This window comes from Vulpes vulpes, chromosome 13 (assembly GCF_048418805.1).
Source record: "Vulpes vulpes isolate BD-2025 chromosome 13, VulVul3, whole genome shotgun sequence".
In the NCBI taxonomy this organism is placed as follows: domain Eukaryota; kingdom Metazoa; phylum Chordata; class Mammalia; order Carnivora; family Canidae; genus Vulpes; species Vulpes vulpes.
Window position 1 is genome coordinate 56,612,032 of NC_132792.1, and position 26,571 is coordinate 56,638,602.

At 37.2% G+C, this 26,571-nt stretch overlaps 1 protein-coding gene across 2 annotated transcripts; it reads right to left on the bottom strand.

Annotated features, from left to right (window-relative positions):
• Positions 1–1,754: 1,754 nt before the first annotated feature.
• Positions 1,755–21,087, bottom strand: GDAP1 (ganglioside induced differentiation associated protein 1). Of its 2 annotated transcripts, none has more exons than XM_026012727.2 (6): positions 20,472–21,087; positions 19,366–19,558; positions 9,396–9,569; positions 8,119–8,213; positions 5,962–6,076; positions 1,755–4,941 (listed from the first exon to the last, which is right to left on the bottom strand). In XM_026012727.2, exons 1-6 carry the CDS (start codon positions 20,586–20,588, stop codon positions 4,559–4,561), a joined length of 1,077 nt encoding a protein of 358 aa, XP_025868512.1. In that variant the 5' UTR covers positions 20,589–21,087; the 3' UTR covers positions 1,755–4,558. The 2 variants fall into 2 exon arrangements, with proteins under 2 accessions (XP_025868512.1, XP_025868513.1); XM_026012728.2 differs by having other exon boundaries at positions 19,511–19,558; positions 20,472–20,737.
• Between the last annotated feature and the right edge of the window lie 5,484 nt (positions 21,088–26,571).

The window sequence follows — 26,571 nt, forward strand, 5'->3', positions numbered from 1 at the left end:
TCATTGAGCTTAAGTGTGGAATTGCTAAAAGTATACCATTATATTTTTATTATGATGTGCATTTGATGTTTGTAAGAGATTGTTGAATATCAGATTCTTAAATTCAAAAGATAGCTTAATCTGTTGGTACAAAAATGTATACATAGTAGCCGTATGTCTGAAAAATTACCTATCTGGTTAGGAATTAACTTTATGTATATGGATGTGAATATTTCTGTTAGCAGGGAAACCTGATTTCCATGTACATTAGATTTCATTAACATCTTTATATTTTCATCCATACTATTGGTTTTTCTCTAGTTAGGGAATTTAAAGACAATACCTTGTAATCCAGAAGCCAATGTATAAATAACAAATAGAGTGAAAGGCTGAAGACAAAAACATCTAGCTTTCCCAAAGGGAGCTTTATAATGAGATACACCACCTGCTGGAATCAGAGTATATCAGGGCCTGTTATACGTATATTTTGTCTCAAGCTCCACCTGGCCTTGTTTTATACCTCAGAGCCTGCTCCACCCTGCTGCCTTGTGACCCATATATCAGTCCTTCTTCCTTCCTAAGACAAAATTCCAGGGCTCAACTCAGATTAAGTAATACAAGATACTGCTTTCTTCAGTGTACTGCCCTTCTAATACATGAAGGGAATTCTCTTTTTCTCTCCCTCTCTCCATTTTCACAGTGTAAAACATAATTAAAACTATTATCCTCACTCTAGAAATTATACTTCCTTACTTGGTTTGGAAACTTCTACCCTACCTTGTATAACATAAGTGTTGTGAAAAATTAGAAAACAAAGGCATTCTGAGATGAATATGTAAAGAATAACAATATAAAGGAGCCAAATATTTGGCATAAACAATATGAAAGTTATGACTAAATACCAATCTATTTGGTGCATTAATTTGACTTTTGTGTCTTTAATATGGTGTTTTCCCCTTTTCTGAATAGACAATGGAATTGTATATCATTTGACTTTCTATGGGTATTCGATATTGTGGTTTTGTTGTTTTGCTAACAAACTCAGGGAAAATAAAGTCAATTAGGTTCTCATTTACTTTGTTCCTTGTAAGACAAAAATAATATTCAGTTTCTATCTGATGACTAGAATAATGGCCAAGGCTGGAAATATAGATAATAAGTTGAATATTCATAATATATAACTCAATAAAAGTGAATTAGCTATATAAAAAATATCCATAAATATCATAAAAGTCATCTTTGAAACTGAGTAAACATGTAACAAAATTATTTTGAAAAAACAATATTCTCTTGATATTTGTCATTTCATGTCTATCCTGTTAGGTAGCTGCAAAAGAACGCCTTTAATGTTCAAGAACAATATGTTATTCTTTTTTTTTTTTTTAAGATTGATTGATAGAGTACAGTGGGGTGGGGCAGGGAAGAGAAAAACTCAAGCAGACTCTGTGCTGAGTATGGAGCCCCACAAGGGGCTTGATCTCCTGGCCCTGAGATCATGACTTGAGCCAAAAATCAAGAGTTGGACACTTAACTGTCTGCACCACTTAGGTACCCCAGAGCAATATGTTATTCTTTTCATTATAAAACTATGTGTATTTAAATAAATCATGAGTCAGTAATTGTTATAAGGAAAATATGTCATCCTGTAGCTAAATATCTTTAATATCTAAAGCCTTTGCCTACTTTATTCTTTCCAGTTACCACCATATGCTTTGATTTAAATGAAATCTCTTTTCTTTAAAAAGATTATAAAATTAACACTTTTAGAGTTCATATTCATTATCCAGTTACTTTTATTGATTTTACAGGCAGAATAGTATCTTGATCTATTACATTCAACAACACCAAAATACCTAGAACTCTGGTGCCGATATCAGTAATTCCTAAAAATCAAGCAAACATTTACAAGTATCTGCAATTAAAGAAAAATGGATTCAAAGGGCATGTAATTGCAATAACAATAAAATAGTATTTATGTATTTAGACATACATAGCCAACTTAAATTTAGTACCTCAGGCATTTTTATAATGTTGATATTTATACAAACTCTGGAAACTGAGGAGCACACGGGCCAGTCACCAATGATCATGAAAAAAAAAAAAGATAGAAGTGCTTATTTTGCTAACAGTATTTGTTTAGCTCTTCAGCCTGACATAGTTGTGATACTTTTATCCCTTCCAAAGCATTAGAAATCAATACTACATGTGCCTCAAGCTTTTTTACAGATGAATGATCTGATCAAGATACCTTCATTTCAGAAACTAAGGTCATTAATGTTTATCTTCACTTGGGCCATTTTAGAAGGCTTGCTGAACCTAATGCCCCAGCTCAGACTACTGTGTGAACAGCGACATCTAGTGGGCATTATGACCCCAAACATTTTATTAGTCTAAACCCAGGAGTATCCATGAAACAAGTGAAATCACTATGATGCATCATCTTTAATATTGACACAAGCATATTTCCAATGAAACTATATCAGAAAATTATACTTCCCAGTAGACTTTCTCTGACTCAGTAATAAAATAAATTTAAGAAAAGCCAGCACTAGGCTTCTAATCTTTATTCTTAATCAACAGCCTCTCCATAGGTAAATAAACTTTGTAGATTTTTATAAAAACCCAATCGTGTCCTCTTCATGTCTGAATTCTTCTAAGAGGGTGATATAAAGATCTCAGGAACACAATGAACTACTAAATAACCAGTTTTGTGGCTCTTTCAGGAACATACGAATTGGAGTGTGCCAGCAACAAACAAATCCAGCCAATCTCTATGACAATGCACTGAGGAGCAATATTAAGACATCAGAAAAGCTGCCAGTCTGTTAATTATTGTTGTATTGAGTTTACATGGGGATGTTACTAATTTTTGGAAACTAATTTTGCAAATTTTGCAAAATGGAATATCCATTTCATCAGAATTTTCTAAAACAACTGATTCATGAAATGGAATTATAGACTCATTTTACCATCAAAAAGTCATCATTTCCTATGTATGACTGTTTCCTGTTAATGAAAATTCAGTACATTCTTTGGCTGTTTTGCATAGCCAATCTGAGGCAATCCAAACAAGCTTTTATTGTTTGCTGGAACCTTACTTAGCTTATCATTCTCTGTACATACTTCCAGCCAGAGACCTAAAACTGTACCCCAACTCCTTTCAGACTAGCTTCAGGGAAACTGTATCTTCATGTCACCATGAAAAATTTTTTCCTGAGTGCTGTGTAGGATGTAGTTGAATAATTGTTCATGGGGCACAGTGGGGTTGTCCCTTCTAGATGGACTGAGGTACCCCCCTGAAATCCCTAGACATACATGAATGAATATAAGTGAACATCACTATCAACTTATTTCATTTCCCCTAAATTAATTTCCACAGACTAAGACTAGACCTTTCTCTTTAACCTTTTAAGGCCTTGTTAATGACAATAAACAGATGCAAGGTCTAGGCAACAGTTTTTTTTTAACACACCAGACTTTTCAAATACAGAATGAGCATATTTAGTACTTCCAGATCATTAAAATATCCACTTAGCCACATGCCATGTTAGTAATTAGCTGGGACATTCACCTGACTTCCACTTGTGTGCTAAAAAGAGCTGTAGAAGCCAAGACTCCCCACTGACTGGACACAAAGGTCCACAGGAGTGCTATCTCACAGGTACCATCCAGTTGGGGAACTGTGAGGAAAAGAACCACTTAAGACTTTTATGTAAATGCTAGGCAGACATGTTCCAGTGGGCATTCCACACCCAAGTATATAAGCAGTTAGTCTTATTAAAACAAGTGTGAATCATGTGCATTTAAAATAATACTAAGGTCAGATGAGGTGCTGTAAGTGTAAAGCCCAGAGTTTTCTCCAGCCCACTCCCCCCAGTAACTCCCTAGTCATTTCCCCAAGGTCTTAAGTATAGGAGAATACACGGGAAGTGGCCATAAGTAGTCTGATGTTTACTAAGGGGGCATGCAGCCATGAGTGGCATTGGAAGTGCCTGGAGGTTGCCTTCTACTGTTCTTCACTAGATAGACTTCATTAACCCTCTCCCTGTTCCCTTTGTCTTTCTCATTTCTGCCTGAATCTAAGAGTGATAATGTGAAGTACTATTGTACCCTGCTGCTGTCAGAACCCAGGTTGTGAAACAAAGATGATTTCTGAATTCCAGTGGAAAATGTTGCTAACTACTCAACACTCAGCACATCCAGATTGTCTCAGATGAAGAGCTATGGACAATCACAGATGATTACGGTCTGCTCATAGTAAGAACCTTCTCCCAAAAAGTAATTCAGACCTTGAACTGGCATTCTGAGTTAGAGGTCTAGTTCTTTGTCAGCATTTACATATTTTGACCTTGCACATGTTTTAAGGATGGATTAGTTCAGGTTTGCAAATAAGTAATCTCAAAGTTACCAGCCCACAAAAACATTTTCATTACCTCTTCTCCCCACAAAACTACCCAAAGAGTAAAGTAAATTATGCTTTTTACTAATTGCCCAGGGTCATTCTTCACTGGGCCTGGAAGAGTGAACAAGGGCCTAGTTGAATGGTTGGATGAGTTGCCACCACCAGATCCCTACAAGCCTAGAAATAATTTGGTCTGGGTCTAAGTGCTAATATCATGCTGCCAAGTCTCTTTCTGAAAAGCATAAAAGCAAAATATCCCATTCCTGCAAGCAAACCAACCACAAGGGTGGTGCCAAGAACTTTTGGGGCCCTTTTCTTGGCCACCCGGAATGCTGTTGGCAGCACTGCAGAGATTAATATATTGTTGACATGTCCTAAAACCTTGTTAAATGTTTTTCTCTTCAAGACACGTTCGTAATAGGTTTCCAAGTTGGGTCGCTTTCCATTTCCCCAGTTTCTCCTCGCAAACCCCAGGAACTTCAGTCGATGCAATGTGACAGCGAGAGAGACGTCTGCCAGAGTGAAGGATTCTCCGCAGAGCCAAGGCTGACGGCCCTCTTCTAATCAGAGAAAGGGACATGGAGAATTAGGGGCAAGAGCTGTACAGAGAGACTCTAGCTGGCATCTTTCATCGTGGTCGTAAGGGCAAGTGTGAGAACAGTGAAAAGATGAAGGCCGTGGTACATTTTCTTGACAAATTTATCCTAAGACAAAGTCCATGCCAATGTCACCCAAGCAAAGGGAGATTTGCTTAATACCTGCCAGCTACCTACATCCTTGGGTGAAACGGGAGCTACTTGAGTTCAAATCTATCTTTGATATTGAAAAGGATTCTGAGGAGTTGAGAGCCTCCAAGCCAGAGGAGTCAACAGATCTTTCCTCCTGGCTTAGGAGAACAGCAGGTGAACCTTAGAAAAATTCATAAAATTGGGCCTGGAATGTTACTCAGTGATTGCTGCTCCTCCTCACTCACATAAAGCAAAAGAAAGTTCCTATTGTGAAGTATGTTTCATGTAACATGGTCTTCAACTTTGTTGCCAATGAGAATAGTTGCAAATGGTCCAAGGGCATGCACCTGGGCAATGGCTGGATCCTGCGGTTAGGTTCACAGGTACAATACACAGATGCTCACCAGCCAGCCTACAGATATACATAGGCCAGCCCCCCTTTCATACTTCAGATTGGAAGTATTCCCCCTGCCTGGGGTAAAACTAGAGGAAGCTTTCAAGCTAATTACTCAGGTTATTCAACCAAATGAACTACTATAATTACAAATGTGTCAAACAGGCTAAGTAGGAATCTCTCAACCATAACTTTAAATTGGGCAGAAAAATCCTCCACCAGTCACATTTCACATAGACACTGATTGGGTTACCATTAGAGATCTGGGTTTTGCTGAGTTCAGTATTATTGTTGCCATGATAATTTAAACTGCCCATGAATAAGAATAACAAAAAACAGATTACAGAATGTTTTTGGTAAAATCTAATAATATTCCCATAAATATAACATGCCTGGGATCCAGAAAAAGAGAAACACACACACACACACCCACTCACACACACAAATAAGAAACCTACCTGGGGTTTCTTCATTTCTTCTTTGCAACTCAGTTTCAACCTGATCCAAGACTTTCTCCAGTTCATCAAGAATTTTCTTCAAATATTTGACATTGTCATGGTCAAGCAGCTTTGACTAATTAGCAAAAATAACTAAATAGGTTATTGATGCTTGCAAAAAACAACACAGAGCAAAGCAGATATAAACTCTTAAAAAGTTGGAGTCTATTTATCTGAGGCAATTAGAAGATAGAGAATAATGTTAAAGCAAAAGAAAACCTGAGGGAAAATGCTCTGGCTGTGAGAATACTCCACTGACCAGACCCACTGGTCCACAGGTAACTCCCATACACTAGATGACCAGAGATGGCAAGAATATGAGGAGCACAAAGAGACTCCTCTCAGCCCCCAACTAACAAATGGAATTTCAATAGCTTTCAAGGAATGAACAACTGAAGGGTCAGGCTGAGGGAGAAATCTGAATGCAGTGACTTAGACACTGAGTGCAAAGTAAGAAGTGCTGTGTGTGCAGGCATTTCTTTTGAGCAGCTCACTTAGCTGAGACAAAGGAAGATGGAAAGTTGAGGAAGGTGATGAGTGTTGATGTTTGCTACATTTTTAATATGGGGGAAGCTTGTGTGTGTTCTTGGGCCCTGAGGAAAGAATCACCTCAGAAAGAGAAAGGCTGACTGGAACAGATGAAACAAAGCCCTGCTCCTTAAGAGGCAGACAAGTCAGAATGGATTTAACTCAAAATGGATTAAAAACTTGAACATAAGACCTAAGACCATAAAGCTCCTAGAAGAAAACAGAGGTGGTAAGCTTCATGATGTAGGTCTTGGCAATAATTTTTTGAATCTTATACAAAAACAAAAGCAACAAGAGCAAAAGCACACAAGTGGGACTGCATCAAACTAAAAAGTTTCTGCATGACAGAGGAAACCAAAAACAAAATGAAATGGTAGCCTATTAAATGGGAGAAAATACTTGCAAATTATGTATCTGATAAGGGGTTAACATCCAAAATATATAAAGAACTCCAACACAATAGCAACAACAATAAAATCTGATTTAAAAATGTACAGAGGTTCTGAATTGACATTCTTCCAAAGAAGACACATCGAAGGCCAGTGGGTACATAAAAAGGTGTGCAACATCACTCATCATCAGGAAAATGAAAATCCAGACCACAGTGAGCTATCACCTCACAGCTGTTAGAATGGCTGTTATCAAAAAGGCCAGAAGTGAGTGCTGGCAAGGATGTGGAGAAAAGGGAACAATCGCGCATTAGTGGTGGGAATGTAAACTGGTGCAGCCACTCTGGAAAACAATACAGAAGTTCCTTTAAAAATTACAAATAGAACCACCACCAGGTGATCCAGAAATTCCACTTCTGGGTATTTATCCAAAGAAAACAAAAACACTAACTCAAAAAGATATATCCACTCCCATGTTCATTGCACCTTCATTTACAATATCCAAGAAACAAGCTTAGTGCCCATCAATGGATGAATGAATAGATGTGGGATATATATACAATGGAATATTATTCAACCACAAAGAATAATGAAGTTTTACCATTTGCACTCACGTAACTATACCTCAAGGGAATTATGCTAAGTGAAATAGGTCAAAGACAAATGCTGTAGGATCTCTCTTAAATGTGGAGTCAAAAAACAACAATAATAACAACAAAACAAAACCCAAGCTCATAGACAATAGATTGGTGGTTGCCAGAGATGGGAGTTAGACGTGGAAGAAATGGGTGAAAGGTAAGAAAAAAATAAGAGAACAGAGAAGAGTATAATATAAGAACAAATTTGCCAATTACCTTATTGGTATTAAAAAAAAAGTCCTGAAGTTCTAGCTAGGCCTTAAAAAGTGGCAGAGTACCCGAAATGGCAGATTGATAGTGTATATTATGAACTTGCTTTTACATTTTACAACTTTCCTTGGTAACCAGCATGAGCAAAATCTACCTTTTAAGCAACTGTCATCAGGTCTGACTATTAAATCAAAGGAAAATTCTTTCTAAAAGCAGAGCGTAAGCAAAAGGTAACGTGCACTGGTGATTTGCAAATATTTAAGAGAAGATGTCCTAGAAATAGTGAGACTACAAAATGTAGAACATGAAATGCAAACAGTGGATGTCAACTGAGGACAGCCTGGTTTACTTACTTTAAGTCGCTTCTGTTTTGCGATGTATGCCTCTTGTAAATCTGGGTTTTCTTCAGCAAGTTTTTTCAGTTCAGATTCTGTGTTACCAATTTGGCCTGATAATAAAATCATTTTTGAAATAGGAAATTATTTCCTCCCTTCTAAACAAGAAACAAGGAGAAGCTAGAACACTCCATGGTAAGGGCATGAGCTCTAGGGCTCATGCCCTGACTCTGTCTTAGACCTCTTTGTGCCTCAGTTTCCTCAAATTTAAAATGGAACTATCAGAGTGTCTGCCACATAGGCTAAGGATTAAATGTGAGGCACCCAGGAAAGCACTTAGAGCAAGGCCTAGCAGGTCAGAAGTGCTCAGTGCAGAGTGGTGGCTCTACCTTTCAATATCTTTCAAGTTTTTATTAATGGACTTCTATATGAAGAGAAGGAAAAGGCTTTGTTTTTAAAAATATATTAACTCTAGGTGATAGAATTATATTCAGGCCACCTGTTTCAAATCATATGAATACTTATGAAGAGAAGGAGGAGGAACAAGAAGGTAAAGCAAAAAGGAAAAAAGGAAGGAGGGGATGGAAGAGAAGTATCAAAAGGAAAGAAAAATAACATAAGTAAGAGAATTATAAAGGTGAGGTATGATGTAATGGAAAGAATGTGGTTTCTAGAATTAGAAGATCTGAGTTTGAGTATTCCTAATTATACACTCCCAGAGTTTGACCACAGCCACTTTCCCTTACTTTCCTATCTCAATCACCTATGCCAAAGAACACCCCTTCTCCTCCACATCCCATGCACTGACCATCTGTGTCCTCAGAAAAAGAAGGAGCTGGGTATCACAACTCAATCTTAATATATCTCAAATACCGGAATTTAGAGGCAGAGTAATGGTTAGACAGCCTGTAGTCCAGTTCCCTCACATAATGAAACAAAATTAAGGACCAGAAATGTACATTTAGTTGCCCCCCAGATTCCAGATTTCATGATTCTTAGTCTATCTTCTATGAGAACATGTTATGTTCCTTATTTTTCCACAGGCTACTCTTCTGAGTTTCACCCAAGCTTGGCCCTCAAGACCAAGAGATGGAAAATCAGCTCCCATAGATAATAAATGTCCAGCTGAATAGCTGAAGCACAGATTAATCTGACTGGTGCATGGATTGATCTGTAACATCCATGAAGCAAACCTAACAACCCTGTCCCCAAGTCTTCATGAGATGAGCCCCATCTCAAAAATGAATTAAAAGAACTCTGAGACAGAATTCAAAGTCTTTAAGGTTGTTACATACTGCGAATCCTTGTGGTTGCATAAGCAGGGATCATGGAGTCCACAGTTAGTTCAGGATGTAAAATGCAGCCATGAGTATAGGCATCCATTGGCAATGAGTCAAGCAGTTCTCGATAATGTTGTACCCGTGGGTAGTACATGCTTCCTTTATCAGGCATTAACCTGGGTGTTTTTTCTACAAACATTAAAAGAAAAAGTTATAAATGAGAGGTGACATCCAAAGCAAAATAAAAAACCCAAACCCCCTCATGAACATTTTCAATATTAAATCAAGGCACTTCAAACATATCTCCCCAAACCAGACATTCAAAATTAGAAAAGGACTGATGTACCAGACTAGAGTCCAAACCGTGATTACATTAAAATTCTCTCATTTTTCAACCTTACAAACTGCTGCTCGACCCTCAGGATGCCAACTCCTCTATAGAATATTCCCTAACCTCCTACAACTACCAAAATCTGATTGGGTCAGGTGTGCCTTCCTCCGTACATGAAAAATACCTTTGTACATATACTATCATAGCCTTATCACCTTAATTGGTTGTTTGTATCCTATGAGTTTCTTCAGGGCAGGGAGCTGTGATCCACTGTCTATCATAATGTCTCACACATTTTAGGCTATTAATAAAGGTTCATTAGGTGAATGAAAGCTCATTATGAAAAGATAATCTGAGATTCCTCTTTCCTAGGTTCCAATTAATACCAAGTGACCCTGTTGATGCTATATGAATGTGAGCTGACAATCTTCACAGAATTCACCATGAATTTCTAATATTTTTATGTCTAGAAAGTGGGTTCTACATAAATCCTCATTTACTGTTAAACTCTAGACTCTAGAGTACTTGAGGGCTGGGACCATGTACTGTTCTCTATTGAGTTCCCAGTACCTAATATAATGTTTGGCTCATAGTAGGTGTTCAGTAAATTTCAATTAATGAATATATTCCCAAATTTCTAGTCGTTATAGAATATTTGAGCTGGAGAAGCTCTGTAGCAGTTAACCAGGACATAAAGGCTAAGGCATTCTCAGCTAATGCAAGGCAGACAACATCATTGTAACATCTTCAAAAGGGTTTACATTTCAGAAACTATCCAAGAAGAATAAAGATGAACCACATGAAGGTGCCTGGGTTGATCAGTCAGTTAAGCAGCTGCCTTTAGCTCAGGTCGTGATCCCAGGGTCCTGAAATCAAGCCCTACATTGGGCTCTCTGCTAAGCGGGGAGCCTGCTTCTCCCTCTCCTCCCACTTGTGCTATCTCGGTTGCTATCTCTGTCTTTCTCTCTCTCTCATATAAATAAACAAAGTCTTAGAAAAAAAAAAAAAAGATGAACCATGAGATCCAAAAATCAGGACTATGTCCCTAGAGAATCACTTCCTGACACTCAAATTGCCCCTGAAAAATGCCAACGAGCTTATTCCAACAAGTGAGAAGAATAGCCTCAATTTATTCATTTATTTCTTAGTTTGGATTATTTAATTTAGAATCCTTTTGAGCTATCCCACACTCATTCATAAGTGTTGACAATTCAGAGTAGGTTGCAGAGCATTTCAGACAAGATCTCATAATGCCATAATCCAAGTAGAACAAGTTTTCTAAGCCAACAGACTATTTCTGACTCTCTAAGAAAAAATAAGATGGATTACTCCCTCAAACAGTAGGCAAATATCTAATTCCCTGCTGAGGAGTCCAATTCTGAAGTCTGCACTGGAATAACCAAGAATGAAGTGTCAGCCACATACTGCTTGTCAACAGTGGATTTACCCAACTAGAGCACACTTCCTGCTGACCTTTCAGGATCTCAGTATATCACTAGGATCCTAACCAATGCCTGGTAGACATTTCCATGAGGACAAAAGTCTAGAGTCTTTCTAAGGTCCTTGAAATACTAAAAAGTTCTTAACCTTTTTTGTGCCACTGATCTCTTCTCAAAATAATGTTCTTTTTTTTTTAATTTTTATTTATTTATGATAGTCACAGAGAGAGAGAGAGAGGCAAAGAGACACAGGCAGAGGGAGAAGCAGGCTCCATGCACCGGGAGCCCGATGTGGGATTCGATCCCGGGTCTCCAGGATCGCGCCCTGGGCCAAAGGCAGGCACCAAACCGCTGCGCCACCCAGGGATCCCTCAAAATAATGTTCTTAAACATACAAGACATAAAAAAAATGCAAAGGAAATTGATTATATATTTATCAAATTAATTTTAAATTATAAAATTTTAATATGAGTACCTTTTATTAATAATACATTAACAAGATCTAGCAGCAGGTCTAATAACTACCATAGTTTCAAAGTTATTTTTAAGATAACTTTGCAATAACTTGACATGCTACGAACATATCTGTGATTTCTATTGGTAAGAAAGTCACAGGAACTCCTAATATTGCTTTGGTTTATGCCTACATTGGAAACGAAAGGAAGTCATAAGTTCTGTTGGAAATTAGTGAAGATAAAGATCATCTTTTTCCCCTCTAAGATCTCAAATCTCCTGAATTCTATTCATAGACCACTTAGAGCAACGGTCCTCAAAATGTGGTCTAAGGATCCCTGGGCTTCCCCAAGAAACTTTCAGGGAGTCCACAAAGTCAAAGCTACTTTTATAGTAATACTGCAATTTTAATTGATTTTTCACTTTTATTGTCCCTCAAGGGTACAGCAAGCACAGTTTTCCAGAGGCTACAGGACATATGGCTCTATCATTCTGACAGTTAATGACATGCTGGTTTGTGTATTCATGTGTTTTATTTTTTTTAATATTTTATTTATTTATTCACGAGAGACACACAGAAGGAGGCAGAGACACAGGCAGAGGGAGAAGCAGGCTCCATGCAGGGAGCCTGATGTGGGACTTGATCTTGGGACTCTGGGATCACACCCTAAGCCAAAGGCAGACACTCAACCGCTGATCCACCCAGGCGTCCCTATTCATGTGTTTTAAATTTTTCTGTTTTAATTTCTAATTTGGCAAATATTGATAGATATAGATAAACAAAAGCTCTCCAGTGTTCTTAATAATTTTTATGATAAAGGGGCCCAAAAACCAAAAAGTTTAAGAATCACTGCTGTGGGGGTCCAAAAACCTCAAGTTAATAACCAAAACTGGTACAGCATTTTAAAATGCTTCCAAGTCATTAAATTTATGGTCACTGGCTCAGGCTACTTTCTGGTGCCAGGCCTGGGGCTTGTCTTCAGAAGAGCATACCACTTCCTTCTGGGAAAGTGAGTAAGAGCAGAGAAAATACTGTCTAGTAATTGCTTTCTGGGGAAGCTCCATCTGGCTGAGCTCTAATTCTTCAAAGGAAGATAAATGTTTAAATCCATGAAAACAATTTCCTTCTACTCAGGACACTATTACCATGTAACTATCTTTGTCAGACGCTTTGTCCGACAGAGCATAAGATATCCACTGAACCAAAGTTCTCCTCCAGCTTCACTGTCTCCCTTCCAGGACCTCCATGGCAACACCTGCTATGTGCTGTCATTGTCCTCCTCAACACCAGACCATGATAGTATCCACTGCCTCTGGAACCAGAGTTTTTCAAAAGGCAACTGGGAATTTCATTTGAATTTTATACAGATCTTCCCTCTCACTCTCATTCTATTTTATTTCCCAGTCCTTCCATAAAGCATGTTGGAAAGAAGGAAGAAAGGAAGAGAGGGAGGGAGGGAGGGAGGGAGGAAGGAAGGAAGGAAGGAAGGAAGGAAGGAAGGAAGGCAGGCTCAGTCAGTAGAGCGTGCAACTCTTGATCTTGGGGTCATGGGTTCAAGTCCCACATTGGGTGTAGAGATTACTTTTATAAAAAAAGCTGGTTTTTCTATTCTACCTCTGTCAGGAGTGAAAAAGCAATAGAAGGCCTACAGGGGCATTCCTACAGGGAATCAAAAGACTTTTAAGAAGCAGGCATTGAAGAGTTTCCAGCATTAGGCAATAGAGTTGCTGTACTGAAAACCAGGATAAGTGACTAATTTGGAAGAAAAAATAAGAGTAAATGAATGTCAGTCAGGCAAATGACCTGACTTCCCAGAAGAACGAGCAGGGGATAAGACAGGTCTTGTACTGTACCTAAATTTAAGCAGGTGCAGATAGCAATAAAACAGAAAGATGTAATAATGAGAGAAAAGTTTTTTAAAACCAGAAAGAAAAGATACAATAAAAGCAATTCTGCAGCTATTTAACAGGAACAAACAGCTGCATACAGTCTCAAGTCTCAATATTGCTCGGTAGAATAACAATGGCTTTGAGCCACGTAGGGGGGTGGGGGGGGTGGAGAGCACATTCAGTTTCCCCAAGAGTAAAAAATTAAATAGAATTTAGGAGCTCATAGGCATAAGTTTCCATTATTTTACTACATTGATTGTTCTGATTTCCTATGTTCCCTAGTCATGGCAGATAAAGAAGGCATAATTATGCCTTGTTTTCAAGAAACACTCCCTCCCCACCCACCCTACTCAGGTCTATTTGAATAACTTTCAGCTCTTCCTTATTATTATTAGTACAATGAAAACAGACTTCATTTCTATATTTATCCCCTTGCAGACTTTATTTTACTTAGATCACTTGGTGGTGGCATTGGTGTATAAGATAATATGCACCATTTTAAAGCCACTTTTATTGGCACAATCATGGGTTTTAAAGACTCATTTTCTTTTTCCTTACCATATACCATATTTTCTCCACACTTGGTTAGAATCTTTGTGCTAACTACAATTTGAGTAGATGTGCTAAAAGACATAAAGTTATTCAACTATATATGAGAGACTTTCATTAATATATAAAAATTGGAATAATTGGAAATCCTTACCTAAATAACTGCATTTTTAATGTAAGAATGACTTCAGAATTAATGTTTTTAAAATGAGGTTCAATAGATATTTACATAATCTTATCTATAAAATTTATTTCCTAATGAGATTTATATACAGTACTTTAATATCATATCAGGATACTTAATTTCCAAACCAAATTCTATTTCCTAAGAATCAATGAGATATATAAGCCAAAGACATGAAAAAGATCTTCCCAGAACTCTTATATATTAATTTACCAAAATTCCATATTCACCATATAACATCCTTGATTCCAGTTACCACTGACTCATTTGGCAGCAAAAAAAAGTAATGTCCTAGTGTTTGGTAGTTATTTCAGACCCCCTTTTTTATTACCTAGTGGCCAAATTAAATTCACTGAAAGAGGTTATGAATCATATAAGAAATATCTAGATAATGGGATGCCTGGGTGGTTCAGCAGTTGAGTGTCTGCCTTCTGCTCAGGGTGTGATCCTGGAGTCCTGAGATCGAGTCCCACATCGGGCTCCCTGCAAGGAGCCTGCTTCTCTCTCTGCCTGTGTCTCTGCCTCTGTGTGTGTGTGTGTGTCTCTCATGGATAAATAAAATCTTAAAAAAAAAAAAAAAAAAGATTTTAAAATCTGTATTTGTGCATATATTCACTTGTTACATCCACTGTTCCTGAGTTTCCCTAGTTTGCTTAAGTATCACACATCATCTAGTTTAATCAATTGCATGCTTCAGTATATCTACTCTTCATTACATGCCTGAAGAGAAAAAGGTATCACATACATGGAAAGGACTCTGTAAAACTGATAGTAATAATAGCATATGCATGTATTAAATTTGATATTATTATCAAGTTTACAGAATGAAGCTATCTTTAATATTAATAAGCTTCTAATGATTAGGGATCTTTGAAATATCTCAGGTCCTTGAACCAATTAATACCCCAAAAATACCTATTAAAAGAATGAATAGATTGTTCTTTGCCAGCCCTTGGTTGAGCAGCCATAAGTGAGTGCTTCTAAATTCTTCCTTTAACCCAAATTTTGACCTCAGGAATATCATTGACATCTACATCAATAACTGCTTTCAAAAAAAAATTAAGAGGTATCTGCCTGGCTCAGAGTGGTACATGACTCATGATCTCAGGGTCATGAGTTCAAACCCTATGTTGGGTGTAGCAACTACTTAAATAAAAATAAAACTTTTAAAAAATCATGCATAGCCATCATCCAATTTAGATAATTTTTTTTAGGCCAAGACTTGAAAGGGATTGCCTTGGCTACCAAATTTCTCCCCCCAAACTACTGGTTATTTAATGGACTCATCCCAAAAACATAAGAATATAAATACTGACTATATACAAATGTTGAGAAATGTCTACAGGTCAGCAATATATCATTTGTAATATAATCCCCAGCTGGTAAACTAATAAGGGATGACAAATGGCAGCAAGGGAGATAACAGGTAACTACATTCTATTCTTTACATGACTGAATACACTTAAAATCTCCTATTATAAGCATGGGCAACTATGTCTCATGATATCCATTCACTTACTACTCTAAGTTGTAAATGTTCCTCAAAGTTCTACCCATAATTGGACAAAATGTTGTATATTCTGACCAGTTCACAATCTGCGATGTTCTAGATAGAACCTATACTTTTAAATAACTTGTAATCATACCAGCTTTTTATTATTAGATTTAATCAAAAACTTTTTAGCAAGCTAGGTCTCCCATCCTTCATTAATGCCCCTGATTTTTTAATTCACATACTACATTTAGCCTTGTTAAACTTTGCTTCATTATTTTTCCATTTTATTGTCCAATGACAAGCACTTCACAAACTAGTCATCATTTTAACTATCTTAGCTTTTGTCATCCACAAATGTAAAAGTATTTCCACAATGTCCTTATTCAAGTCATTTATAGAATTGTTAGGCTCAAGTCAAAGAACAGAAACCTGTAAGAACACCAGTAGATATCCCTGTCCAGGCTGATGCCAAAAGTTCATCCATTTTAATCATTCAAAAAAGTTTATTAAACTCCTGTTAAGGGGATCTCTGGGTGGTTCAGCGGTTTAGCGCCTGCCTTTGGCCCAGGGCGTGATCCTGGAGTCCTGGGATCGAGTCCCACGTCAGGCTCCCAGCATGGAGCCTGCTTCTTCCTCCTCCTGTGTCTCTGCCTCTCTCTATGTCTATCATAAATAAATAAATAAATAAATAAATAAATAAATAAATAAATAAATATCTTTAAAAAAATAAAAATAAACTCCTTTTAAAGAACATTCACCATATGAAGCACTGGGAATAGAGCTATTAATGAGACAGACGCTGTCTCTGACCTTACCGTGTTTATAGTTGTTTATAAATAATTGAAATAAATATAATAAAATTATACAGGATAAGACACTAGCTAAATGGGCAACCTTGTGCAAGACATTTATAAATGAATATTCTCCAATACAGTGGGTTGTTCATCTGAAAATGTGCATTACTTTTATCCAGCCATATTTGCTTCTTTTTTCCACAAGGGTATCTTATGAGGTAGTCTCAAAGGCTCTACTTAAGATACATTATGTCTAGAACCATGCCCAGTACACAATAGATTTATTTTTTTAAGTATTAAAGCCATTCTTCAGTAATGTAAAATTTAAGCTTGTTCCTTTTAACTGAGATACTCAAAAGTTTTATATGTATATATATATATACACACACACACACACACATATGTGTGTATAAGTAATTTATAAGTGCTGCTTAAAATTTAAGCAGTTATTTAACACACAGTAGTAGTGCTTCTCAAATTTTAATGTATATATGAATCACTTGGGGATCTTGTTAAAATGAGGATTCTGATTCAAGAGGTCTACAGTAGAGTCTGAGATTCTGCATTTCTAACAAGCTCCAAGGTAATCCCAATGCTTCTGGTCAATGGAACACATTTTAAGTAGCCAGATTCATAGAATTCAGCTTTCCCCATCCTTGACAATTGGCTAACATCTGTCTTGTTCGGCTCTTTTCCTAATCTCCAGGGGTTCTTAATAACAAATTATCTTAATGGTAATTGTGATAACACATGCATGTTTATTTTTTATTTTAATACATTGGGATTAACTTCATCCATAGACCAGACTAGCTTTTATATAACTGTTTTCTTGCTGTCTTCATATCTTCAAACCATGGGTTTTGGGGTCCCTTACTCTTCATTTAACCCTTTTAATGGAGTAACTACTCTCCTGGGAAAGAGAAAAGAGTGAAATAAGAATTGACTGGACTTGTTTTATCTCTGCAATTGACCAAACTATATCACCTAATCCAAGAGGACAGAGAAACTAAATCACCAAGGATATGCAACAAGTTAGCAACAGCTGCAGATTAAGACCTGGGATTCTTGATTGTTTACTGATTCTATTGGTATAGCCAGAATTAAAGTCCTTAGTTCCCATACTTTCATTTAACATTTAGTCCCAGTGCCTTCTCCTCTGATTCCATAAGCAGCAACAAGAAGAACTTAATATTTCCCTTCTTTGAGTAGGACTCAGAATGTATTTTAGTTTTGTTTTTACATAATCAAAGCAAAAGAAAACGCCTAAGAAAGCCTAATAATCATTAACATTACTATGTTATTAAGTAACATTTTATATTACTGAATATCTTAAAGGAGAAACAATGTAAGGAGAGGAGGAGGAGAATGCTAGTAATAGTAGTAGTTCAAGGGATGCCAACAAAATAATTAAATATGACTTTTCATTTACTATATCTTTTTAAGATTTTTGATAATTTAAAACGGAATTATTATACAGTTTTTATTCATATCATAACCACTTTTCCCAAGAAATACAAATTATTTAACAGACTTGTCCATTTCCAAAAAGCTCAAGGTTGAGAAAAATTGTCTTAAATCAATTAGCCACCATTTTCAGTACAGTCCCCAGCATACATACATAAGGGATAGCAAGTAATCATAAAGGAGAAAACAGTTCATTAAACTCTTTGGTTTAGATCAATGGCCACCTCTAAAACCTCCAATCAGAATCCTAGGGAAGCAAACACTTGGAATAAAAATAGAGGCAGCCACATTGCCAAACTAATTCCCTGGGGTTCCCTCCACACATGTTTAGGTCCCATACAATTTTTTCTAAGTACCTCAAGCATTTTTTGACCTAGTAGTTTCCTTTCTCAGCTTCCAGTAATTTGGGGTTATATTCTAGTTTTATCCTGCCCAATTAACCTCAACAGAACTAGTGGTAGATGAAAAGTAACTGGATCTCATGCAGCTTCTTTTTCAGAAGAGTACTCAGCTGAAAGCTAGGAGCCTTCTGTTCTCTCAATTATGCCAGTGAAGCTGTAGTTCACCTCAAAGGATTGTCATTAGGAGCAAGCAAGACAATATGTAAATGGCAATGACTATGGGAGATAGCTAGTATTATATAAAGACGAGGATTTGAAAGACTTCCATTCCAGCCCTACTCTGCCATAAAATAGCTGTATTACCTTAGGCAACCCTGTTTCTTTTTCCTCGAATACAATGGAAATAACTAGTCTACCATACCTGTCTCACATGAGTTCTTTTGAAGATTAAATAGAAGTTATAAAATGCTTAACATAAAACACACTGTCAATTACTTAAAAGTACTATATAAATTTAAGTGCTATAACTCCTTGCAAAAGATATAAAATTCAAACTATAGAGGAGCCACAGGGCAAAGATCTCCAAATATACTAACATTCCATTCTCCCTTGCCCAAGTTTTATTCATCTTTTTCCCTTCTATTGTTTTTAAGATGGAACTATTTGGTAGACTAGAGAAAACTCATAGTGTACATTTCAAATGGTTATGAGTTTTCAAGGCTAAAAATTCACCACTACAAACCACACACCTGCAGAGGTTTTTACAAGTGAATGTAAAAGGAAAGTTCCAACATTAAAATTTGTAGCTACACAAAATTTTTTAAATAGAGTTACTCTGGCTTACACAAAATTTACGGTATTGATCTAATTTGTATTTGTGTGCTTATGGAAATGGAAAAGGTTTTTAGCATGAAACCAAGGGGAAAAAGGAAGGGAAGAAGGAAGGGAGGGAGAGAGAACGGGAGGGATGGAGGGATGGAGGGAGGGAATACACACATTTGTGTTGAAAGTAAATCCAAGAAATCACAAATAGCCTTAACATTACCATCCAGGAAAGTCTGTTCAAGATAATCAATGATCTGAGTGGCCTCACAAATAATGTTTTCCCCGTGGATAAGGACAGGCACTTCTCCAGTTGAGTTCAAACGCATAAACCAAGGCTCATTGTGTTCACTCAGGGGCAGACTTACATCATGTTCCTCGCACTTCAATGCCTTTTCAGCAATTACCAAGCGCACCTGAAAGAGTTCACACTGGTTACTACAACACATGCAGGCTTTAACTGACACCCCTGGATACCATTAAGTAGCCTTTCTGTGTTTCCCTAAGTTATTATTATCAACAACCTCTTTAACTATTCCTATCCTAGGAATTAACAAGTGAGATATATTCTAGCATCTTAATCATATAAATTAGGACAACAAAATGAGGAACGAAAATAACTCTGGCTATATTGATTTATTCCGCAGTGACTCTCCCATCACCAGTACTTTCTTGGCGTCCTAAACCTAATTATGTGTCCTCCCCAGACAAAAAAAATAGTGAAAGGGAATAAAAGGGAAAGGAGAAAAAATGAGTGGGGAATATCAGAGAGGGAGACAGAACGTGCGAGACTCCTAACTCTGGGAAACGAACAAGGGGTGGTAGAAAGGGAGGTGGGTGGGGGTGACTGGGTGGTGGGCACTGAGGGGGGCACTTGATGGGATGAGCACTGGGTGTTATGCTCTATGTTGGCAAATTGAACACCAACAAAAAATATCTAAAAAAAAAAAAAAAAAAAACAAAGAATCTGATATCTAGATGTGCTAGGCCTTGTGGAGGAGAGCAAATGCGTACAAAGGGTAAAAGAAGATGATGCGGTTGCAGGAAGGCGCTTCCCTCTGCCTCGCTCTCCAAGGCCCAGGGGACAAGGCCTCCCGCCCAAACACCTAAAGTAGATGCTTTTCTGTCGCATTTCATCAGCGGCAGAGCCTGCGTCATAGCCTTTGCATCTCAGACTAAGTGCGCTCGATGGGATGCTGCGCCCGGGAGAGCGCCCACCGGGTCGCGCGTCCGAGGCCGGTTCTGGAGGCCGCGAGCCCGGAGGGCCCCGCGGGAGCTGTCCCGGTGCTGAACCCCGATCGGCGCCGCCGCCCCGGCAGAGGCCTTTACCTTTTGAGAGCTGAAAGAATGTGTCCAGTGGTACAGAATGAGCCTGACCTCCGCGTCCGGCTTGCCTTCCGCCATCAAGGGCGCGCCCCCTCTCTGCTCCTCCTGCCTCCGCGCCATCCCGGGGTGCGGGAGCGCTGCGGGGCCTCGCCCGTCAGCCCAGTGTTTTCCCCGCGCGCGGCCCCGCACAGCGTCAGTAGGTTTTCCGCGATGCCGCCGGGAGCCTGGAAAGACGATTTCGCGCGGACGAACAGGCCACTGGGAAGTGTAGTTTTGCCGGCAAAAAGCCTGCCAGGCGGGGTCTGCGAAGATGTGGGGGGCGCGTCTCCGTGCCAGAAAGCCTCTGGCGTTTGGAAGTCACATAGGAGGTGCAAGTGCGCTTTTTTAGGCGAAGCCATCTAAAATAAGAGTCCCTGAATACTGAAATGAGCAATGCACAATGTGGATTGCAAATTACTCATTGGTTTTGGGGGGTGGAATAGAAGTAGCTCAAGTATAATAAAAGCAGCAACTTCCTTTTGGAGGATTAGCGCCCTTCACGGAAGGGAAGCTCGTATGGACAAGGATCCTGGAGCTTTCATTAGAAGATGCTCTTATGGAGTCATGCAAAATAATAATCAATGATAACAGATCTCATTTAAAAAAAATGGCAAGTTAAAAAAATAGCCTAGTTGCTAAACCAAGAATTTTTAGGGCAGAACTACTTGGGTTCACGTCTTGGTTTTTGAAATGGAGGTAATAGTTCTATTTCCCTCATAAGGTTTTCCTGACAAATGAGTAAATACAATGTCAAACACTCAAAATAGCTTCGCATGTTGTAGGCACTCAATAGTATTCACAAATTCAGTTGCTTTATAAATAACTCTTGTATAGCTGGATGAAAAATCATACCAGTTTTATACCAGTCTAACTATTGTACACCTCTTAAAATTTGGCATAATAGTAAATTAATAAAAATTCTCCATCAGCAAATATGTATTAATATGACTGTAAAATGAATGTATAATTCATTCAGTAAATACTTAGTGAGCGCCTATTACATTCTAAACATTGTGCCAGGCTCTAGGAATACAAAGATCTGACACTCAATATATGTCTGGTGCCAGAGACAACAAAATAAATAGACAACACAATAGAGTTGAGAACTGTCAATCTTAGAGTGAACACAAGGTTCTATGAGAAAAGAGAGGCAAGGATGTAACTCAGGTCAAAAGAGACAAAAATCTCATGAGCTCCTTCCTCCCCTTTACAATATTGCACTTGTTATTCTATAAATTCTTTTATGATTTTTAAAGATTTTAAAATGCCTTTCATAACTGTAAGTTAATTCAAATGCTATAGCAAAAATGATCCTTATCAAATTTGTTTTTTTATCAGTTTGGTCTTCAAAGTAGAAGAGAAAAAGCAAACTTTGAAAATAGAATGAGGTTTAAATTATGGTTCCACCCCTAACTTGATCTCTCTTGAGCCTTCACTTCCTCATGTGTAAAATATGGACATATATATAAATATATATTCCCGCAGTGGGAATTCAATAAGAGAATGTATATAAAGCACTTAAGACATTGCCTGGAATACAGCAGTTGATGAAAGCGTATGTGGAAAGCTCCTCCATGACATTAAGAGAACGTAATGTTATACGTTCTCTTCTCTCTTAAGGCCTCAAAATTCTTACAACTATATAATCCTCCATTGCCATTCTTTATTTTAATTCTTTAAAATAAAGCTTTATTGCCATTCTTTATTTTAATTCTTTAAAATAAAGCTTTATTTTAAATTCTTCAACCTCAGATTCCAACATACTATACAGTTAACTTTCCTTAATTAATTCAATCACTTCAATAGCTAAATAGATTCAACAGTCTTGGCAGGTCATCTGTCACTTGCCACTGAAAGGGTTCTCACAATAAATCCCATGCATATAAAACACTGAGTACTTTCTCTATCACATCTTCCCAGTCACAAAGCCTTACAGCAAACATTAAATGAATTGATTATTGTGTTGGTTTTTAATATTAAGCATTTATAGATGTCCATGGGAGTAAAAATGTGTACATGATTTCTGAAGGGAAATTTATCCATATGCATCAAAAACCTTGAAAATAGGCAAAACTTCTAACCTAGCACTTCTTCTATTTGCAATTTAAGGAAATAAATTTTAGCAAACTCGAGCAGCTGACCCTAAAATTCTATTTTCTCTTTCACCGATGGTAATAGAAATTTTTAGCTAAGCACATAGGTGCTGAGAATAAAGACTGCATTTCCCAGACTCCATTGTACCTAAATGTGACTTTATGATTCCATCTAATAAATGGGATAATGGACATGCCCCAGGGAAAGTTCTTAGTTTCCCTAAGAAAACTGTTAGTCCTGTGCTTCCTCTTTATTTCATCTTGCTTCTGAGAGGGTGAATGCTTATTTTATTTTTTGGGATTTTTTTAAAGATTTTATTTATTTATTAATGAGAGAGAGAAAGAAAGAGAGAGGCAGAGACACAGGCAGAGGGAGAAGCAGGCTCCTTGCAGGGAGCCCGACATGGGACTCGATCCCGGGTCTCCAGGATCACACCCTGGGCTGAAGGCAGGCGCTAAACTGCTGAGCCACCAAGGAATCCCCTGGATGCTTATTCTGGACCCTAAGAAATGGGACCACATCCCAGAGATGGCCAAAGCCATGAGCGGGAGAGAAAGTGAACCCCTAACGACATGGGAGCAAACCACCACACCAATCTCAGTCTGAAAACCTCCAAACATTTACTTGAAGAAAAAATAAGGCATATTGTTCAAGCCACTGTTATTTTTTGTGACTTCCAGGTGCTATCATCTTAACCTACACTAATATATCAATCTTGGAAGATATAAATGGCTTTTGCTTATTCTCTACATATAGTAATTTTCCTATAAATGAATATATGCTGCTTTTACCTCTTAAAGATTTGAGTGTTAAAAGAATATCATTCAGCAGATTAGATAAGGAAACATAGTGGTGTTTTGGGTTTTTTGTTTTGTCTTAAATCATGATAGGAGTAGGAAAAAAAAACTGTTACATCTACTTTCATTGATCCATAATTCCTGTTATTTTCCATCTCACTAAAAGCCACTTGTAGGTAATATGAAAACCCTATTATCCGTTTACTTGATCATTCATAGAGTTGACTAAATTGCACAGGTATTCTGTAATTGTGTGTTTTTGTACATCATAACATAAGCTGTGGGTTTCTGGAGAACAGGACCCGGATCCAGGTCAATTTATTTCTTCAATATGCATTGTTGACCTTACCTGTCCCAGGAACAGTGCTAAACACAGAAGATACAGACTTAAACATCATAGTCACTGGGAACTCAAGTGTGGAGAAGGAGAAATGAGATTTCAACACGTGTGGAGATTACTTTGATATCTAGGAGATTATAATAGGAATATAGACAAAGCTACCTAATACAGATAGTCTTCCCAGAAGAGGTGATGATCTTTACTGTAACTACTACCATACTAGTGCAATTACCAATATATCCAATGTTGTGCCGTCTCTTGCTCATACAGGCCCATGAGAGGTGATTATTGAATTTTCAGGAATTTTATAAGCTGGATGTTCAACCCAGTTATTACAAAAAATTGAATTGCTTTTAAATGAATTACTTACAAAATACAGCTAGCAAGTACTCAAAACTCACCAATTCCTGTTGTATTACATTTATTATTTTCTATACTCTTGAATTTCTTTTGTCTAATATATTTGTATTCTTGAATTTATTTATATCTATTATATTTGTATGATGGAAGTTATTTATATGGGTATGCTACAGTGCATCTCTTCTATCTCCTTGTTCAGTGATACCATGTTAATAACTTGAATGGTAGGGGTATTTACACTACAGAACCAGCAAATGCTATCTATCATGTGTTTGTTTTCTCAAGAAAGTTGGTTGTTAAACATTTACCAGTACACCACTAAATGCACATATTTTACTTAATGTTGAATAAATTGTTTTGAAGATGATGATGATCAGGAGAACCATAAGTATATTTGAGAATGTGTAAGTTTGCATATTAATCTGTATATGGTACCTTTTCCTATCCCAACCAGCATTGGTTCTGCTTTTTCCTCCATTTCTCAGACAACCACACCCTATTTCCTTTTCATTCTCTTCACTGTGTTTAGGGAAAAAGAGGATATGCACACATTTATCAGCCAACTTTCGAACTGAGCACTTTCTCTAGCACATCTTCCCAGCAGCAAAACCATGAGTCATAGTAAACAGAGTGCATTGATTATTACATTGGTATTTAACACTAATAATACCTTATAAACAAAAGGCAAAATGCAGAATTTTTGCATTAAAGATCACGGACCACTTTCTTACAGTCTCATTTGATCCTCATAATAGCCTGTGAGGCAGCTACCATTCCTAATTTAGAGTTGAGGAAATAAGGTTTAGTGATTGAGGGAACAGTCTGAAATCCTATAGTAAGTGAAAGAGCTGTAACTCAAACATGACTTTTTAGACCACTTGTCAGGGTGTTATTTTCTACTACAGTATTCTAGTTTGAAGCCAAAGAGAGAAAGTTCTGGACTTTAAAGCTATACACAGCCTGGGACAAATTTCTTTCTCATGTGTTACATTCTGAGTCTTTTAAGGCCAAGGACCCAATGTTGTTAATTTCAGTATCACCAGGAACCCAAAATAGTGCTTGGTGCATAAAGGATGCTCCAAAATGCTTTTTAATTCATAGAAAAAAAGAGTAAGTAGTCATCACCAGCACCAACAGTGACAAATAAAGACAGAAACAAAAAATAATAATTAATAATAAATTATAGCCTGTTTAGTTTACTGCCCTAGAAATTCTGTGTGTAAAGGCAATTTCATTTGACAGAATTCGGTATTTACAAATCTGGACTATGGATCATGGCTCTGAAAATGAACTGCCTTTTATGTTAATATTCATTGATATTCTTAATTCATTTAAATATTTGAAGGAACGAAGTGCAAGTGAATTTGATTGATGTTTGAAATAATAGATCACGTAAACTTTCTTAGCCTGAGTCACCTTACTTATAAAATTATGATAAAAATCCTCCAGATATTCTGGATACACATATATAACCAGTTTGGAAAAATTCCTTGATCTAGATAGTTATAATATGTATCTTTTAGTGTCTTCTGCTTCAATCAAGTCTTGATTTGTCATAAAGAACTATTATGGCGGAATGATATATATGCTTATAAAAGCGATTATTCAAAGTCCTATTACTCATCTATATTGGCAGGTATTAATTCATATTTATATATACATACATATTTTTTAATGTATGTCACCTAAGCCAGAGATCTTGAAACCTTTTGACAAATTGTTCATACTCTAGGTTTCTGTTTTTTAAAGTACTTTTATGAATGACCACAAGAGGTCTCTATTTTTTTAAGAATAATTTGCTTTTCTCTTTTTTTTTTTTTTTTGCGTTACAAATTAAAAAACAGAAATGATGATATTCTCAAGAGAATATATTTAACTAATTAAGCTATCTCATTCAAAATCAAATTTTCCAAAATGAGGGAAAAAAAATCCTTTACACAAACAGAAAAAGAGAACTGTCTCCAGTTCTTCCTGATACAGCAGCATTAACACTAAGCACCCAGAAGCTACTTAGCCTGCTCTGCTTTGACCCATGCTAGTCATCTGACACACGTGAATTGCACAGAATTTGTAATTAGTACGCATATAAGAAAAATGCAGGTCCTTCTTTAGAAATTACTTTTGAGAATTTTTTTTTATCTCAAATGTGAATATAGTTCCTGTTGTCTGGCATTCTCAAGCATCTACAAAACTCTAAGTATTATCTAATTGAATGAGATAAAAGTTGGCTCATGGGGTACATTGATTTAGTAAAAAGAATTGCAATGAGCTCTAGCCAGAGCTCTAATCTCTAATGAATATGGCCCCTGTATTTGATTTATTGTAGTGGTTCTCAAAGTGTGGTCCCCTGACAAACAGATCAACATTACCTGACAACTTATTAGAAATGTACATTCTGGGGCACCTGGATGGCTCAATGGTTGAGCATCTGCCTTTAGCTCAGGTTGTGATCCCCGGGTCCTGGGACTGAGTT

What these genes read in the sequence shown, in the direction of transcription:
- GDAP1 (XM_026012727.2), bottom strand. Translation starts at nt 20,588, where the DNA reads ATGGCGCGGAGGCAGGAGGAGCAGAGAGGGGGCGCGCCCTTGATGGCG. An exon ending in ATTCTTTCAGCTCTCAAAAG is followed by an intron (nt 19,559 to 20,471) that starts GTAAAGGCCTCT and finishes GAACTCTTTCAG; the next exon opens with GTGCGCTTGGTAATTGCTGA. An exon ending in CAAAACAGAAGCGACTTAAA is followed by an intron (nt 6,077 to 8,118) that starts GTAAGTAAACCA and finishes TTTGCTAATTAG; the next exon opens with TCAAAGCTGCTTGACCATGA.